Source organism: Triticum urartu, chromosome 6A (genome assembly GCF_056163025.1).
Source record: "Triticum urartu cultivar PI428250 chromosome 6A, HENAU_Tu73, whole genome shotgun sequence".
NCBI lineage: Eukaryota > Viridiplantae > Streptophyta > Magnoliopsida > Poales > Poaceae > Triticum > Triticum urartu.
The window spans coordinates 572,143,225-572,160,653 of NC_141878.1; the positions used below are offsets into that span (position 1 = coordinate 572,143,225).

The 17,429-nt window shown below is 50.5% G+C and overlaps 1 protein-coding gene and 3 pseudogenes across 2 annotated transcripts; 3 read left to right on the forward strand and 1 right to left on the reverse strand.

The window, feature by feature from the left end:
* Positions 1-1,898: 1,898 nt before the first annotated feature.
* LOC147966459 (uncharacterized) lies at positions 1,899-2,492 on the forward strand (annotated as a pseudogene). Its single transcript, XR_015607770.1, has 2 exons — positions 1,899-2,152; positions 2,248-2,492. The product of XR_015607770.1 is annotated as an uncharacterized LOC147966459 (transcript).
* Positions 2,493-7,448: 4,956 nt separating this feature from the next.
* LOC147966460 (uncharacterized) lies at positions 7,449-10,014 on the reverse strand. Its single transcript, XM_087530838.1, has 2 exons — positions 8,796-10,014; positions 7,449-7,585 (listed from the first exon to the last, which is right to left on the reverse strand). Exons 1-2 carry the CDS (start codon positions 10,012-10,014, stop codon positions 7,449-7,451), a joined length of 1,356 nt encoding a protein of 451 aa, XP_087386964.1.
* A 449-nt stretch (positions 10,015-10,463) lies between these two features.
* On the forward strand, positions 10,464-11,699 carry LOC147966461 (BTB/POZ and MATH domain-containing protein 1-like; annotated as a pseudogene).
* Positions 11,700-11,740: 41 nt separating this feature from the next.
* The window catches only part of LOC147966462 (BTB/POZ and MATH domain-containing protein 2 pseudogene), a 32,537-nt pseudogene continuing 26,848 nt past the window's right edge, over positions 11,741-17,429 (forward strand).

Sequence of the window (17,429 nt, forward strand, 5' to 3'; positions counted from 1 at the left end):
CTGTTTTGGTGTACTAATTAACTTATTATTGACAAATGGCAACATTTTACGGACTTACGGTTTGAATGTTCAAGCAATCAATTGATCGCGATTCACTAAATGCTGGCTGTCTACATCTCTGGATCTGCTCGTTTTTGTGTTGCTTGTATAGGTCTTGGATGATAGACCCATACTCATTGATTGTCACCCCACTCTGCGGTGAAGTTGACTTGATCAACACAACCATAGCATCGGTTGCATTGATCTTGGATCACACCCCACCGGTGGGCAATAGAACCTTGAGTACAGTTGGAAGGAACTGTCACATTGCTCAAGTAGTACTCTTCAATTCTTTGCCAAAACCTCTCCTTCATTTCATCGGTACCAACCTAGACACCAAAGGACGCATTCATCCAAGCAAAACACAAAGCAATGTCTTCTTGGCTACGATAATTCACTGATCTTGTCTTCTATGTGCTTGTTTGTGTCTCCACTGGCTTTTTGACCTCCTTCACTTCAGGGTCATCCTCCTCCCTCTCAGGATCATCGACCATAGACATCGTTATGTCATCAAGTTCGAGTATGTGCGATTCATCCAATTGAGACATGAAACTTGTAACATCATATTCGTCTACACTAAATCACCAAGAACAAACATGTCACGCGATCATCGTCGCAATGCATCACAAAAAATGAAAAAAAATGCTATTTTCACCTTTCAGGAATTGTGTTGGACACTTGGTGGGCATGATCCTTGTCGGAGGTTGCGGTGGTCGTAGGTGTTGGTGGAGGAGGTGAGGGCGTGGCCGAAGATGGAAGAGAAAGTGTTGGAGTGGATGGATTTTCCTCTTCTTCGCCATTGCCTCATCGAGGGACCTGCCCACCGACGTCAACTTCCTTGTCCGCTTGGTGATGGCCAGAGCAATCGGAGGGTGGCCGATCGTCTTCACGGATGGCGCAGCCTTACCGCCAGTCCTCGTGGACGATGCATCGGAGGGCACGACGGTCTTCGTCCTAAGCCGCTTCCTTGGCGTGGGTGTCAAACCCTAGCAGGAGTGTTCATCGGAGTGTGAAGGCGGCCAACACAGTTTCATTCTCGGAGAAATCAGGCAACCTGGTGGTTGTAGCGACAGAGGCGGGAGAGGCGCCATGTGCGCGGGAGAGGAGAAAAGGAATTTTTTGATGAGACTTGGTGGCTGCTGCTCAAAATGGAGAGATTGAGAAACTTTTGAGACTTAACTCCTGTGTTAACAGTTTGAGCCTTTGATTACCTGCGGTTTACCTCCTCAAAATGGAATCTTTTTAGGAGTTAACCGTTTTTTGAGAGTTCAGCTAGAGATGCTCTTAGTTCTCTTTGTTCATGTATTTCATTTCAGAAGGTAAACACATTGAAGCACTCCATGCATTAAATCCAACTTATCCATAGCCCCACATGTAGTAGAAGCTTTCAGAAGACCCAGGTTCCCTAGGGTTTAGGGTTCGGTCGCACCTATGCCGTTAGCTAGACTAGACAGTCCGGCACCCAACTTTCCAGGACTGGGCAATGCGTGTGGCACCTGTGACCAAACACAAAAACCTAAAGCTTCTTGTGCTTACCAACTAATTTAAAGTCCTGCATTTGGTTAAGTACTAATGAACAAACTAGTGGCCTAAACAAATTGTTCATGAGCCAACTTTTGTGGAGACATCCTCCCATTTAGGGTGGCATGCAAGGACGTACTTCATTAATTAAAGTTAATTAAAGGTAGCGATCCAGCGACATTTGCACTCGTAAGTATAATTGTTTAATTTGTATATGTTGTAGATAAACCACTCATGACAGACATAAGTGCAGCAAACACTGGGGCGGGTTGAAAAGCAGGATGTATATATACCATCTCTCATGAGGTTAGTTGTATGCTTCAGTTCAAGCGACTTGATTAGCCCAGCTAGCCTCTCCTCTCTACACAGTCTACGCCCTCTTGTGAGCCTAAGACTGAAGTATACTCTGTCTCTCGTAGTCAGTGACATCGATCTCTGACATGATGAGGAGTTCCATTTCCAGCTACTTTCCACTGGCTGCAGTTGTGATCATGCTTCTAGTACTACAGCCACGGAGGCTGAAGGCATCCGGCTAGACGCAGAGACTCGGGCGTCAGTCAGCAGCAGCGGTGGCAGCAACCCGGTGCTCAATGTAAGCAGTGATTCTCATCTTCTATTCCGTTGCCTGAATCTTAGAATGAGCCTTTCTGCAGACGCTAATTAACCTGCTTGTGTTGCTCAATGCAGAAACCAATCGATGATGCGGTCAAGGGTTCCACTGGATCAGCGAGCGAGACGACAGGGAGCGCTGATACTGCAAGCGAAGGTAGGGCAGTGCCTCATGGGTTGCCGGAGTTCCAGGAAGACTATTATGTTCCAAGCGTTCACAGCCCTAGGCACCACTGACAAAAAAAATTGAAAAACTGGAGTAGCTAGTTGGTTTAGTCACAGAGGATGTATATATACCATCTCTCATGAGGTTAGATGACATCAGTTCCACTTGTGCATCTCTGTAAGCTGGAGAAGACACAGTTTTGGTGTACTAATTAACTTATTATTGACAAATGACAATATTTTACGGATTCACTAAATACTGGCCATCTACATCTCTGGATCTGCTCATGTGTGTGTGTGTGTGTGGGGGGGGGGGGGGGGGGGGGATAGCAGCATATAATCTAATTTTGATACGAAGGAAGCAGGGCAGAGTTGCTAGACAGAGAGTACATGTCCTCGTCAGTTGGTTCATCAGCCACATTACGTCGCGTCAAATACAAAGAGCACCACTGCGACTGGTGGTTGATGTATGGACATCATACCGAGTTCATAGTGCATACCAACCCCATCAGTGAAAGCGTTGCCGGATATGCTGCAGTGTTGTTCGCCCAAGTACTGATGTACGTTGTGCCCGGGCCGTAGGGCGGTGGTAAAGTATATATGTGGGCATGTATATCCTCCACTCACACATGCTTAATCATAACTCGATGATTGGTTGAGCTAGCCACGGGTTATTTGTGAAAAGTAAGGGAAAACACTCGCCATCACCTGGCTGATAACATAAGACCACCCACAGTGAGAGTAACATAAGTAGTAACATCACACATATTTAAATAAAATAAATGATGTGATAAGCAATAAACGAAGAAAGAAAGGCACGTGGTAACATAGCTAGCTACTACTAGTGTGAGTAACATCACACATATCAAGGCAAGATGAGTCTATAGCCTAATAAATGAAGTGCTGCATGTTACCACACATATGTTACTCCCCACTATAGAGGTAGTAACATAGAGTAGTAGCATGACCATGTTACTACTCTATGTTACTACCCATTGTGGCTAGTCTGAGTGCGTCCACCGCCTTGTGCTAGCGATGTGTGTCTCATGGGCCTACACACCGCACATCTCCCCACAACCTTATCCCCTTGACGAAGCCCTCGTCCACTCATTTTCTTCTCCGTAAAAACTACCGTGCCCTTGCTACTACCACCACCACCGCTGCGCAACTCTCTCCGACTACCAGAATACAAAGCTCAACCACCACCTACCACCGCCGGAAGCAACGAGCCTTGTCGGTGCTTTAGGCCGCTGCACAACAATGAGCCCTCGCCAATGTTCTTCGCCAGAAGCAGCGCTCACTGGTGCTTTAGACTGTCGTGCCTCCCCAGGCGACACCGCCATCGCCGGTTGCGGCAACCAGGGTGCCGCGCCGCTCACCATTGACTGCAGCAACGACTCTGTTGCGGTGGTCTGGTTGCAACACTGACGATGCTGCAACCCCAAACGACGGCGGTGACTATGCGCATCGACACCATTGCAATAGCTCCCATGTTGCATGGTGGCCTCTGCAACATCATCCAAGTTACATGATGGCCTCCGCAACAACACCAAAATTGCATGACGACGGGAGGCAGTGCTATGTGGGGACGAAATCAAACAACTATTGATCAAACGATCCAACTGTAACCAGGGATTTATCAGACGGCTGACACATAGCGTCGGCCAATTTTTATTGGATATGCTAACTAGTGCTTAATCCACTAAAATGATTTTTCTCCCCAAATATGGCTTTGAGGATCTGCTAGAGACGCTCACAACGAGTTTTCTTGGTATAATCGATCAAGGGTTGCAGGAAGCTCAACACACACCCAAGCCTAGGAATAAACCTACTCGAACTTAATTTGAAGCTATACTCAGCTTAAAGCTAGCTAAACCTAAAAATTATATTCATACAAATATCTGATGCTATTTGCGGGACTTTGGGTGGGGTGATGAACAAGATAAGAAGATGATTCATTGTATGGCATGGTGGAAACTTTGCTAGCCAAAATTTGGTGGACTCGGCTTTCGGGACCTTCATTGCTTTAACTTGGCAATGTTGGCAAAACAGTGCTGGAGGCTAAATGAGTAACTAGATTCCCTTTGTGCCATTGTGCTTAGAGCAAAATATTATCCAGATGGAAATTTCTGGACAGAAAAAAAAATTGAAGTGTGGAGCATCATTTACTTGGCAAACTATCATGTCAGGTTTAGAAGCTTTCAAGACAGGGTATATCTGACAAGTAGGGTGATGGAACTCAAAATGTCATTTGGTGCGATAATTGGATACCGACCTATCCTTATTATCGTGTCCTTGCTCCAAAAGATGGTAATTTGGTACACAAAGTTAGTGATTTCATAAATCTAGTTTCAGGTGAGTGGGATGAGGATCTTGTTCCGTCTATGTTTTGGCCAATGTGGTGCACAAAGTTACCTCCCAGAGACTTAATCGGCACATCATTTTGACATTGGTGGTCATATTTTTCTGAATTTATTTCAAGCCATCTAGCGATGTGCGTTCAGTGAGAAAAGACGTTTCTGTCGACTACGAAGGTGTCTGTGACGACTTCATGAATCTCAAAATGATGTGCCGACTAAGTCTCTCGGAGATGCTCATAGGGACATGATGTGCGTGCACTCGTTTATAGGGACAAGTGTATGTGTGGATGTATGAGCATTTGGGTATGTACTGTGTTAAAAAAACACTAATTTTAGTTCTAGTACTATAGAATATATATTTTTCTCTCAAAATACTACAAAGAATAGCTAACCTACGCGTCGAAAGGAAAGGAATAGCTAACCTACGTTTAATTTGACTCGGACTTGACTCGCATATATAGCTCTTTGATCTACCGAATCGTATACGAACCAGCACGTGTACGTATACTAGGGTGATGCAGAGGCAAACTAGAGGCATCGCAGTTGCACAAACCTTTTCAGTTCCTAATTCCACCGAGTAGCAGGTCGAATCGATCGATTGCCGATTAATCTTGTCCATCGGCAAGTGTAGAGGAATATGATGCAACTCTCAATGTATTGATAGGTGCATATGCACAAGTATATATAGTACATAGGGCAAGTCATATCCTCAACTATACACAAGAAGGAGACTTGAAGTACAAGAATACATGTGCTAAATACATATCTCAACACCTCCCCGCAGTCGAAGCGACACCGTTGCTGACGCAGAGACTGGACCGGAATTCCTCGAAAGATGTCGTAGGCAAGCCTTTGGTCATGATGTCGGCAAATTGTTGGGAGGTGGGAACGTGCAGAACACGAACGTGGCCAAGAGCCACCTGATCCCGAACAAAATGGATATCAAGCTCAATGTGCTTGGTGCGACGGTGATGAACCGGGTTGGCAGAGAGGTAGACGGCGGAGACGTTGTCGCAGTAGACGACCGTGGCCTTCTCAACAGGACACGAGAGCTCGTGAAGAAGCTGACGAAGCCAGGAGCACTCAGCAACGACGTTAGCCACAGCGCAGTACTCAGCCTCGGCGCTAGACCGCGAGACGGTAGGCTGCCGCTTGGACGACCACGACACCAGGGATGGTACAAGAAAGATGCAGTAGCCCGAATTAGAACGACGGGTGTCCGGGCAGCCAGCCCAGTCGGCATCGGAGTAGGCGACCAGATCAGTGGCAGTGGAGGCGTGCAGAATAAGACCAACATCCATAGCACCAGGGATGTAGTGAAGAATCCGCTTAACAGCGGTCCAGTGAACGTCTCGAGGAGCATGCATATGTAGGCAGACCTGCTGAACCGCGTACTGAAGCTCCGGTCGAGTGAGAGTGAGGTACTGGAGAGCACCAACAATGGACCGGTAGAAGCCAGCATCCGGAGCGGGAGTACCATCAGTAGCAGAGAGCTTGACCTTCGTGTCGACAGGAGTGGCGGCCGGTTTGCAGTTAAGCATTCTAGCACGGTCGAGGAGCTCATGAGCGTACTTCCATTGATGAAGGAAGAAACCATCAGGACGACGCACCACCTCAACGCCGAGGAAGTAGTGCAACGGACCCAAGTCCGTGATGGCAAACTCAGCACGCAGACGATCAGTGAGCCGGCGAAGGAGCTCGGGAGTGCATGCTGTCAAGATGATGTCATCAACATAGAGCAGCAAGTACGCCGTGTCGGTGCCCTGGTGATAAACGAACAGCGAAGCATCAGAGCGTGTAGAGCGGAAGCCGAGTTGATGAAGAAACGTTGCGATGCGCTGGTACCAGGCACGAGGAGCCTGCTAGAGTCCATATAAGGAGCGTGAGAGCAGACACACATGATCAGGACACGCCGGGTCAACAAACCCCGTGGGCTGCTGACAGAAAACCTGCTCCTCAAGATGACCATGGAGGAACGCGTTGGAGATGTCCATCTGATGAACCGGCCAGGCACGAGAAACTGCCAACAGTAAAACAGTGTGGATCGTCCCGGGCTTAACAATCGGAGCGAAGGCGTCGGTGAAGTCCACACCGGCGCGTTGCCGGAAACCACGAACAACCCAACGCGCCTTGTAACGATCAAGAGTGCCATCGGGACGAAGCTTGTGTTTGAAGACCCACTTCCCGGTGATCACGTTAGCGTGCCGGGGACGGGGAACAAGCTGCCAAGTCCGGTTCCGCTGCAACGCGTCGAACTCCTCCTGCATGGCAGCCATCCAAAGGGGGTCGCGGAGAGCGGCCCGAACCAAGGACGGCAGCGGGGAAGGAGCGGACGTAGAGGCGGTGCAGACATAGTCATCCGCATAGCGGGAGCTCGGGCGGAAGACACCAGTGCGCGAGCGGGTGACGGGCCCGGCCGTCGGAGCAGCCGCGGGTGGCGGCGAGGCAGAGGCATCCACGGTGTCCACGGGAGAGGCGGACCGAGCTGAGGTCGAGGCCCCGGCATCGGGAGAGCCAGGCGACAACGAGGCGGCGACCGCGTCAGCAGGCGACCGGGGCGGGGTCGGGGCGGGCGACAGAGGCGGGGTCGATGCGGGCGACTGAGGCGAGGTCGAAGCCACGCCAGGAGAGACCCCGCCAGAGGAGGCCATACCAGAAGAGGCCGGCCCAGCCGGCGGCCCATCATGCGGTCCAGCATGCATGGCGGGGGGCCGGGGTGACGTCGACGCAGCGCCAGGCGACGAGGGCATCGAGCTAGAAGAGGGAGCCGCGGATGGCCCCGATCCGGAGGAGGGCGCTGCGGGCGGGGGTGCCGGAGCACCCAAGGCCGGCTGCGGGCGGCGGCGCGGAGGAGAGCCCGCCGCGAGAGGGGCAGACGGCGCCACCTGTTCCTGTGCAAAGGGAAACACAAGATCATCAAAGTACACGTGCCGTGAGATGATGACACGGTGAGACACGGGGTCATAGCAGCGATAACCCTTAGTGTTGGCCGGGTAACCAAGGAAGACACATGGAACGGAACGATGAGCGAGTTTATGAGGAGTGGTGGCGGTGGTGTTGGGGTAGCAACGGCAACCGAAGATACAGAGACCATCATAAGAGGGGGGAGTGCCATATAAGATATGGTGAGGCGCATAGTTCCAGCGCGGACGGCATGGCCGGAGGTTAAGAAGGAGGGTGGCAGTGGCGAGGGCATCTGGCCAAAACCGAGAGGGCATGTAGGCATGGAAAAGAAGGGTACGCACACACTCATTGAGGGTGCGTAGGATGCGCTCGGCATGGCCATTCTGCTGAGAGGTGTATGGACACGTGAGACGAAACACGGTGCCGTGGGAGGAAATAAGATGGCGGATGGTGAGATTGTCGAATTCTTTCCTGTTGTCGGTCTGAAGTGCGAGTATGGGTCGCCCGAACTGTGTGGATACATAAGCATAGAATGCAATGAGAGTGGCGGCAGCATCGGATTTCCTACGAAGAGGAAATGTCCACACAAAGTGAGAGTAATCATCCAGTATGACAAGATAATAAAGATAACCGGAATTACTAGGTACTGGAGATTTCCATACATCACTGTGAATTAACTCAAACGGAAAGGAAGCAACTGTGGAGGAGGAACTAAAAGGAAGGCGAACATGTTTGCCTAACCGGCAGGCTTCACAAGAGTGAGCGGCCATTTTATTACATGAAAAGGAAAATCATCTCATTATTTGACGAAGTGAAGAAGTGTTAGGATGCCCAAGACGAGCATGCCAAAGATCGACACCGGCAGAGAAAGTTCGAGGACCACCCGGAGATGACGGCAACTGAACTGGGTAGAGGTCGCCGAGACTGTCACAGCGGTGAAGAATCATCCTGGTGCGAGCGTCCTTAACAGAAAAGCCAACTTCGTCAAATTCCATAGTTACAGAATTATCACGAGAAAGATTACGAATGGAAACTAAGTCCTGAATGAGATGAGGAGAAACAATGACATTATTAAGAGAGAGAAGTCTAGAGTTAGAGGGAAAAGGTGCAGAACCGACATGAGAGATGGTAAGACCAACACTGTTGCCGATGATGATACGGGAGGGGTGGAAGTGGGATGGACGGAGGAGAGGTTACCCGGATGAGCGGACATATGAGCGGTGGCACCGGAGTCCATAATCCAATCGCCGCCACCACCGGAGTAGGGTGGCGGCTGCTGCAGCGCCGCTAGAAGGGCGGGGTCGTAATAGGGGGCGTCGTACACGCCGTAGGAGGGTGCGACAGGAGGGGCGGGAGCCCCGCCGTGGGCGTCGAGAGGCACGGCCAGGAGCGCCTGATGCGTGCTCGGGCCGGGGCCGAGGATGCCCGGGGCAGGGGGCCGTGGCACTGGCATACTGTATGCGTGCACGACCCCCGTCCAAGGGTTGTAGCCTCCGGCCCAAGGTGGCGGGGCCTGCTGCTGGGGAGCTTGACCACCGCCGCCGCCACCTTTCCCGCCGCCTTGGCGTGGACCGCCGCGACCGCGGCGATGGTTATCGCCGTTTCCGCCGTTGCGCGGTGGTTGGGGCGGTTGTGGCGCCGGCGCGGGGTGCGGGGCGACCGGAGGACGGGGCGCCGAGGGTGGTGTAGAGGCGCCGGTGGAGAGACCGGCGGCGAGCGCGGTGTGGACGGCGCGGGTGCGGAGGTGCTTCATCCGCCGCTCCTCAAGACGAAGATAGGCCACCGCCCGCTCGTAAGTAGGGTTGGCCATGAGGGTGAGGTTGGAGGCGGCGTTGCCGAAGTCCTCGTTGAGGCCGGTGGTGAGCGTCGAGAGGAGAAGCTCGTCGCCCACCTTCAACCCGACGTCGTTGAGCTCGTCGGAGAGGGTCTTGAGACGGAGACAGAAGGCGTCGATGGTGGAGTCGTTCTGATGACACCCAAAAAATTCCTGCAACAAGAAAACAATCCGTTGAAGCTTGTTGTCGGTGAAGAGGCCATTGATCTTGGTCCACACCGTGTAAGCATCGTCCCCATCGTGAACGACGGTGCGGAAGATGTCCGGAGAGACGGTGAGGAAGAACCACCGGATGAGGATGGCGTCGATGGCGAGCCAGTTGGCGTCGTGGGCGCCGGCGAAGAAATTGGCGAGACCGTCCACATGATCACGAAGGTTGTACTCATGGAAGAGGAGATTGAAGTAGGTTTTCCAGGCATAGTAGTTGGCGGAGGTGTGGGAGAGGATGATGGGGACGTGATCGGAGAGGTGGATGTTGCGGATGTCGGCGGCTTGGGGCTCATCGGGCTCGGACCCGTAGGAAGAGTCGAACGGGTTGCTAGGGTGTGCGCTGGAGGAGGAGGAGGTGCCGAGGGCCGACATGGCAGCAGGAGGGGATGGCGGCGCGGGATGGGATCGGGTGAGAGTTTAGGGTTTCGGGAGGGAGGCGACTCAGGGGGAGCGGCGGGGTGCAGCAGGGAGGGTGGGGCATGGCGGGGAGGATGGAGGTGCAGCGGGAAGGGGGTTGTGGTGGAGGGAGGGAGGAGGCGCGGCGGCCGGGGAGGCGGCGGCGCGGTGCAGCGGGAGTGGCGGCGGCCTGGAGGGGCAACGGCGGCGCGGCTAGGGCTGGGACCGAGGGTTAGGCTAATACCATGTAGAGGAAAATGATGCAACTCTCAATGTATTGATAGATGCATATGCATAAGTATATATAGTACATAAGGAAAGTCATATCCTCAACTATACATAAGGAGGAGACTTGGAGTACAAGAATACATGTGCCAAATACATATCTCAACAACAAGAACCGGTTGAGGTCGAGCAGGTCCACAATGTTGGCCGCCGGCAAGCGGTCGAGCTCTGTCATCGTTGGCCGCACGGAGAGCGGCCACCACACTTACACCATCGATGGCTACTCCATCACCATCGATGGCCATCCCACCGGGAACTACTGCAGGTCGCCGCCCTTCCAAGTCGGCGGCCACAACTGGTGCGTCACCTACTTCCCAAACGGCGTGGACGCGGCCTACGCGGACCAGGTATCCCTCGGTCTACTCCTCGACGAAGATGTTAAGGCCCCCGTGAAGATGAAGCACTGCTTCTGCCTCGCCGGCGAGGCGAAAGACGAGGCGGAGCAAGCTGCGTGGCTGTCGTTCGCTAAGATGGGATACTATACCAGGGAAAACGGCTCGACCTACACGACCTTCATTAGAGCGGAGGACATGGAGAGATCCCAGCATCTCAAGAACGACTCATTCACCGTCCGATGCAACATCGCAGTCGTCAAAGGATGCCGCGTCAGGGACACCATGCCTCGGGTCTCCGTGCCCCCCAGCAATATTCTCCAGCACCTGCCCGAGCTCCTCGAGACCAAGAATGGCGCTGACGTAGTGTTCGAGGTCGGCGGCGAGACCGTCGCGGCGCACCGGTGCTTGCTCATGGCCCGCTCGCCCGTCTTCACAGCCGAGCTCCTCGCACCCGCACCGATGAATGCCGTCACCAACGGTACTGTCATGCACATAGGAGACATAGAGGCCAAGGCGTTCAAGGCGTTTATCTATTTCATGTACACCGACTCGTTGCCAGAGACGATTAGCAAGAAAGATGAAAGCGTGACGTGCTAGCATCTTCTCTTCGCGGCGGACAGGTACAGCATGGAGCGTCTCAAGGCCATGTGTGAGGAGAAGCTGTGTGAGTACGTCCATGTCGGCACAGTGGCGACCATACTGGCACTTGCCAAGAAGCACCGCTGTGAGGGGCTGAAGATGAGTTGCTACAATTTTCTCGCCACTCCGGCGAATCTGTGGGCCGTCATGGCCACCGATGATTACAAACATATGAGAATGAGATTTCCATCAGCAATATCATCCATCATCGGCAAGAAGAGGATGAGGTCCGACGACAAGATTCCACGTAGCAGGTCGCCAATGTTGACCACTGGCAAGCGGTCAGGTGCCGTCATGGTTGCCCACACAGAGAGTGGCCACCACATTCTCACGATCATTGGCTACTCGAGCACCATCGATTGCCATCTCACAGACAGTACACCAGGTCCCACCACTTCATAGCCGACGGCCACCGTTGGTGCATCGACTACTTTCCAAACGGCATGGCCCCGGCCTACGCAGAGTACACTAGTAGAAAAAGGGCCTATTGTCCCGGTTCATAAGGGCCTTTTGTCCCGGTTCCTGAACCGGGACTAAAGGGTCGGTACTAATGCCCTGTCCCTTTAGTCCCGGTTCAATGCAGAACCGGGACAGATGGGCCTCCACATGGCCTGTGCGCGGAGCCCAGGCAGGAGGGCCTTTCGTCCTGGTTGATGGCACCAACCGGGACCAATAGGCATCCACGCGTCAGCATTTCTGTGGCTGGGGTTTTTGTTTTTGTTTTGAAAGGGGGGGTTGGGGGTTTTGGGGGGTTAATTTAGGTGTTTCATATATTGTGTTAGCTAGCTATAATTAATAGAGAGAAGTGTCCTCTTTTATGTCCGTGCTTGGTCGACGCTACGTACTATACATACGTATAGAGAGGACTAGACACGCTAGCTAGCTAGTAAGCAAACGAAGGAAACGGAAGATCGTCATGAACATATATGCATATAGAGAGAAGTGATATCAACCACCTCTCCTTCTCCGAGAGATTGGTCGAACAACAAGTTCTCGTATATCTATCCGACACTACCGGCTACATATATACAATATTTATCTCTTACAAATATAATCTCCTAACATACGGACTCATGGTCCACATAGTATTCTCCGTCTTCAGCGATCACGTGGTCAAGAAAGAATGCCGCCAATTCCTCTTGAATTGCTCGCATGCGAGCTGGTGCTAGGAGTTCATCCCGCTTCCGAAACATCTAATTTGAAGAAGGGGGTCAATACATACATACATATATATATATATATATATGAATGAATGAAACTCAACACAAATGATGGTAATAAAATAAAATTGTGAATGTTGTTATTTACGCACTTCATATTGTTCGTCAGAGTATCCCCGCTCACAGGTCGTGTGGCGGATGGACTCGCAAACGTAGTATCCACAGAAATCATTCCCTTGTTCCTGCCACAACCACTTTACAAGAAATAGAGGTCAATCAAACTGATAAGCAAGAATGCCAAATGGTATTGATGAAACTAGCGCTTGAATCAATAGGAGATGCGCGGAACATGCTACTATAGTACTTACTTTCGGGTGTCTAAATTACAGCTTCTTCGGGAGTCCCGGAGCTTTTTTGGTGAATTTTTTCCAAATCCTGCCAGACAAAGAAAACAATTACTTGATATATCAGGAAATGAACAAAGTTGCTGATATGGTGGATAATGATCGATTTAACTTACTTCTCGAGCATTTGAGTCATGTCCGTATAGTCCTGGGGATCTTTTCGTCTTGAGTCTAAGACGGTTACTAGTCCCTGCTCAAGCTTAATCTCTAGGAGAATATAGTGGAAACTGCACACGCATGCATAACTCATCAATTACATTACTATAACCTTGACTAATATATAAGGGAAACCGAATATGCACAAGACAGTAACACTCACTTGAAGTTGTAAGGAAAAAGTATTATATCTTTGTTTTCATTTATTACCAACGATCGTAGCAAGTTGGCCTCGGTATCTGCGGCATGAAATTTAACCTGAGTTGCATCTATGATATTTGTGTTAATGAACCCGATATCACCGATTTGTCTTTTCTTCAATTCGACGATCTTCAATCTGCATAATATAGTGAGGATAATTATAAATACATGCAATGAAAGAGCTGAGCTATATAGAGAGACTTAATGACAGAAGTAGTACTACTTACAGACAGTAGCAGGTGACCGTTGCTTTATCGAGGGCCAATTGATTGAAAAACTGAAAGAACTCCTCAAATGGAATAGGCAACAGATCAATTCCAACGAGGTCATGCTCCTTTTTAACTCTCACATACAAAGTACTCCTCCCCCCAGACTCTCTGCAGTTTTTCAAGTACCAATCATGCAATCTTCGCATCATCGTTGATAGAGATCTTTCATCTTTGACGAGAGGCTTCCCGTACTCGTATCTTTGTATCTGCACCTCCATGAAATCATAATGTACATCGTCGGGCAGGTAATCTCCTAGATTTCTATAACCGGGCACCATCCTCGGATCATTAGCGACGATGTCGCTAGGCACCTTGAGCAGGGGGCATGATTGCTTCGCTTGTTCGCCGAGATGGGCAATTTGTTTCCCAGCTCGTCGTTCTTTCAGCCTTTGATCACTGACAGTACTTCCCGATCGCTCCGCTTCGGCAAATTCCTTTCCAATAATGCGCTCATAGTTTCCTTTCGGCGGAGACTTGGGTGGTTTTGTCAGGGCAGCCAGAGTGCGCTTCGCTTTCACCGGATCTACCTTCTCCTCCGGAGGTGGATGTTTCTTTGCTTTCACCCCTTCAAAGAAGTACCTCACTTCTTCTCGCGCGATCTCGGCGTTCTCCTCCGGGGTCCTCTCGTATGGTAACTTCTCTGGAGTCTTCAGAGAAGGACCGAATATGTATGTCCTCTCGCCTCTGGCTGTACTGCTAGACGCCGGCAGAGCAGACAGAGAGGTTGTCTTCTTTACTTGCTTACAAGGCGGAGGAGAAGGACTACGACGCGCCGGAGCAGCCGAAGCGGCGGCAGGTCTCTTCCACCCTTGCTGACGAGGCAGAGAAGGAGGAGGCTAGCTGCTCGGGCGCACCGGCGCAGGCGGAGAAGGAGGCGGAGTGCCGCCACGTGCCGGAGAAGGAGCCGGCCGAGTGCCCTGATCGTCACTCGCCGGAGGAGGAGGAGGTGGTGGAGGAGGCGGAGTGCCCTGACTCGCCGGAGGAGGAGGAGACGGAGGCGTCCTGTTCGGAAGGTTGATGAGCTCCTTCCGCCATAGGCATGGAGTCTTCAGAGCAGAACCCAGCCGAGTCTCCCCTTCACCGGTAGGGTGGTCAAGCTGGAGGTCCTCAAATCCCTCTGTTATTTCATCCACCATCACCCAAGCATATCCTTCTGGAATCGGCCGGCAGTGAAAAGTTGCGCCGGGTTCAGTAGGAAAAACAGAGCCAACAACCGCCTTGACCTTCATATTAATCCATTGCGTCATAAGGTGGCAATTTTGAGACTCCATGATAGCATCCACGGGATAGCTGGCAGGAGCCGTCAAGACATGTTCCGGCTGAAGCAGCTCGGTGGAAGCCATGCTGCTTCTCCGCTGAGATGGCGGGGTAGCTTCGGGGGAAGCTTCGGCAGTTCGTTTGCTGCGATTTGCTTCTCGTTCCTCTATCGCTTGTACCCTAGCATGCAGCGCCTGCAGTTGGGTCTGCTCCACTTTCTTCCTCCTCTCGTGGCATTCGTAACCGCCTGCGTCCGGAAATCCAACCTTCCACAGAATGGAGCCTGGCGTGCCTCGTGTCCGTCCAGGGTGCTCAGGATTCCCGAGGGCCATTGTGAGCTCGTCGTTCTCTCTGTCTGAAACGAACGTCCCTTGCTGCGCTGCTTCGATATACTACTGAAGCTTCTTGACTGGTATGTCCATTTGATCATTCGTCCAAATGCACTTCCCTGATACAGGGTCCAAGGTTCCGCCAGCCCCGAAGAACCAAGTCCGGCAACGGTCTGGCCAGTTAATTGTCTCTTGTTCGATCCCTTTATCAACCAGATCATTCTCAATCTTGGCCCACTTAGGTCGGGCTACGAGGTAGCCACCTGACCCCGTGCGATGGTGATGCTTCTTCTTCGCAGCATTTTGCTTGTTTGTCGCCGACATCTTCTTACTCTTTTCCGATGTCTTGTGGGCCACAAATGCGGGCCAGTGATATCTGATCTTCTCATATCTGCCCTTGGATTCTGGTGTCTCTTTATTTTCGACAAACTTATTCAGCTCTTTCTTCCACCTCCTGAATAGTTCTGCCATCCTCTTAAGAGCAAAAGACTTGATTAATTGCTCTTTAACTGGCTTCTCCGGATCATCCTCTGGCGGTACGGTGAAATTTGACTTCAGCTCAGTCCAAAAATCATTTTTCTGCATATCATTGACATAAGACACCTCAGGGTCTTCTGTAGCCGGCTTTAACCATTGCTGGATGCTGATCGGGATCTTGTCCCTAACCAAAACCCCGCACTGAGCAACAAATGCGCTCTTTGTCCGGAGGGGTTCAGTCGGTTAGCCGTCGGGCGCGATTGCTATGATCTCAAACTTTTCATCCGAGCTCAACTTTTTCTTCGAGCCTCGTCTCTTTACCGAAATTGTGCTCGATCCGGAGGGCTAGAAAAAAGAACAAAGACTTAATTAATATGTGTACATACCAAAATAATGAATACATCAATCAGCTAGTCGGCAAAAGCTTAACTAATATATATACCTGGCCGGACTCGGTTCGGTCACCGGAGACATCATCACAGTCTCCTTCTTGCACCGGCATTGTGTCACCGGAGCCGTCCTCACGGTCTCCTTCTTGCACCGGCATTAGGTCCCGGAGCCATCATAATCATAGCCAGCTGCTTCCAGACCATCGGTGTCGTTGAGAAACAACGAGCAGACGGCACCACTTCCTCGTGCGATTATGTCCCCCAACAACTCTTCTTGTACTTCGTCTCGGGCGGTGTCCATAGTTTCTACAAATATTTACAACATGGCAATTATTATTCAAACATGACAGATGGATATATTAGTGGCAAACGTAGAACTAATATTAATTAGTCTCCTCGACGCTGCTTCTCTAGGGTTTGGGGTGGCCTCGACGCTGCTTCTCTAGGGTTTGGGGTGGCCTCGACGCTGCTTCTCTAGGGTTTGGGGTGGCCTCGAAAACGCTTCAAGGATAAAAAAGAAGAGGAAGAAGAAAAAAAGAGGAGAAGAAAGAATAGAGGAGTAAGAACTCCTCTATTCTTTCTTCTCCTCTTTTTTTTTCTTCTTCTTCCTCTTTTTTTATCGGGAACGAGGGTCGTCGAGGGTCGCCGAGCGGTAGAGGATGTAGTGTCCGACACCGACGGCCACATGTATCTCACACCCACGATACTTGCTATTTAGGGTTTCCTCTACCGCTCGGCAACCCTGACCCTCAACGACCCTCGTTCCCGATAAAAAAAAGAGGAAGAAGAAGAAAAAAAAAGAGGAGAAGAAAGCGTCACTTGTGGGACGTGGATGTACTGTCCGACACCGACGATACTTGCTATTTAGGGTATATCGACCCCCCCTCGTGTTGAAGTTATCGGGAGGTGGTATATATATCGACCCCCCCTCGTGTTGAAGTTACCGGGAGGGGGTATATCGACCCCCCCCTCGTGTTGAAGTTATCGGGAGGGGGTATATCGACCCCCCCTCCTCGTGTTGAAGTTATCGGGAGGGGTATATCGACGATGACAGACCCGATAAAACATAAGAATACGAAGAAGAAATAAAAAGAGGAGAAGAAGAAAGGAATAGAGGAGAAGATCGAAGAAAAAAAGAAAAATAAAAAGAGGAGAAGAAGAAAAAATAGAATTCCTTTTCTTCCTCTCCTCTTCTTCTCCTTTTTCCTCTTCTTATTTTCCTTTTTCCTCTCCTAAATATATAAAACTTTTCTAGAAATGAAACTAACCTAAAATGTACTAAATCAGAGAACATATATAGATAATCCTTTTCTAAATATTTAAATCTAACTTTTGCATATATGAACATATATACACAGAGAACATACAAACATATATACATTTTTATAAAAAAGTAAAATACAAAATACAAACATATATATGAAAAAAAATCTGAAAAGAAGCAATATACACAATATATATATACTGACATATATACATAATATACACAA

Bases quoted from the DNA above. Each gene is read 5' to 3' on its own strand.
- LOC147966460 (XM_087530838.1), bottom strand. From the start codon at position 10,014: ATGTCGGCCCTCGGCACCTCCTCCTCCTCCAGCGCACACCCTAGCAAC. The intron at 7,586-8,795 runs GTAACCTCTCCT...CCCTTTGCACAG, and splicing joins TCATATGTCCGCTCATCCGG to GAACAGGTGGCGCCGTCTGC.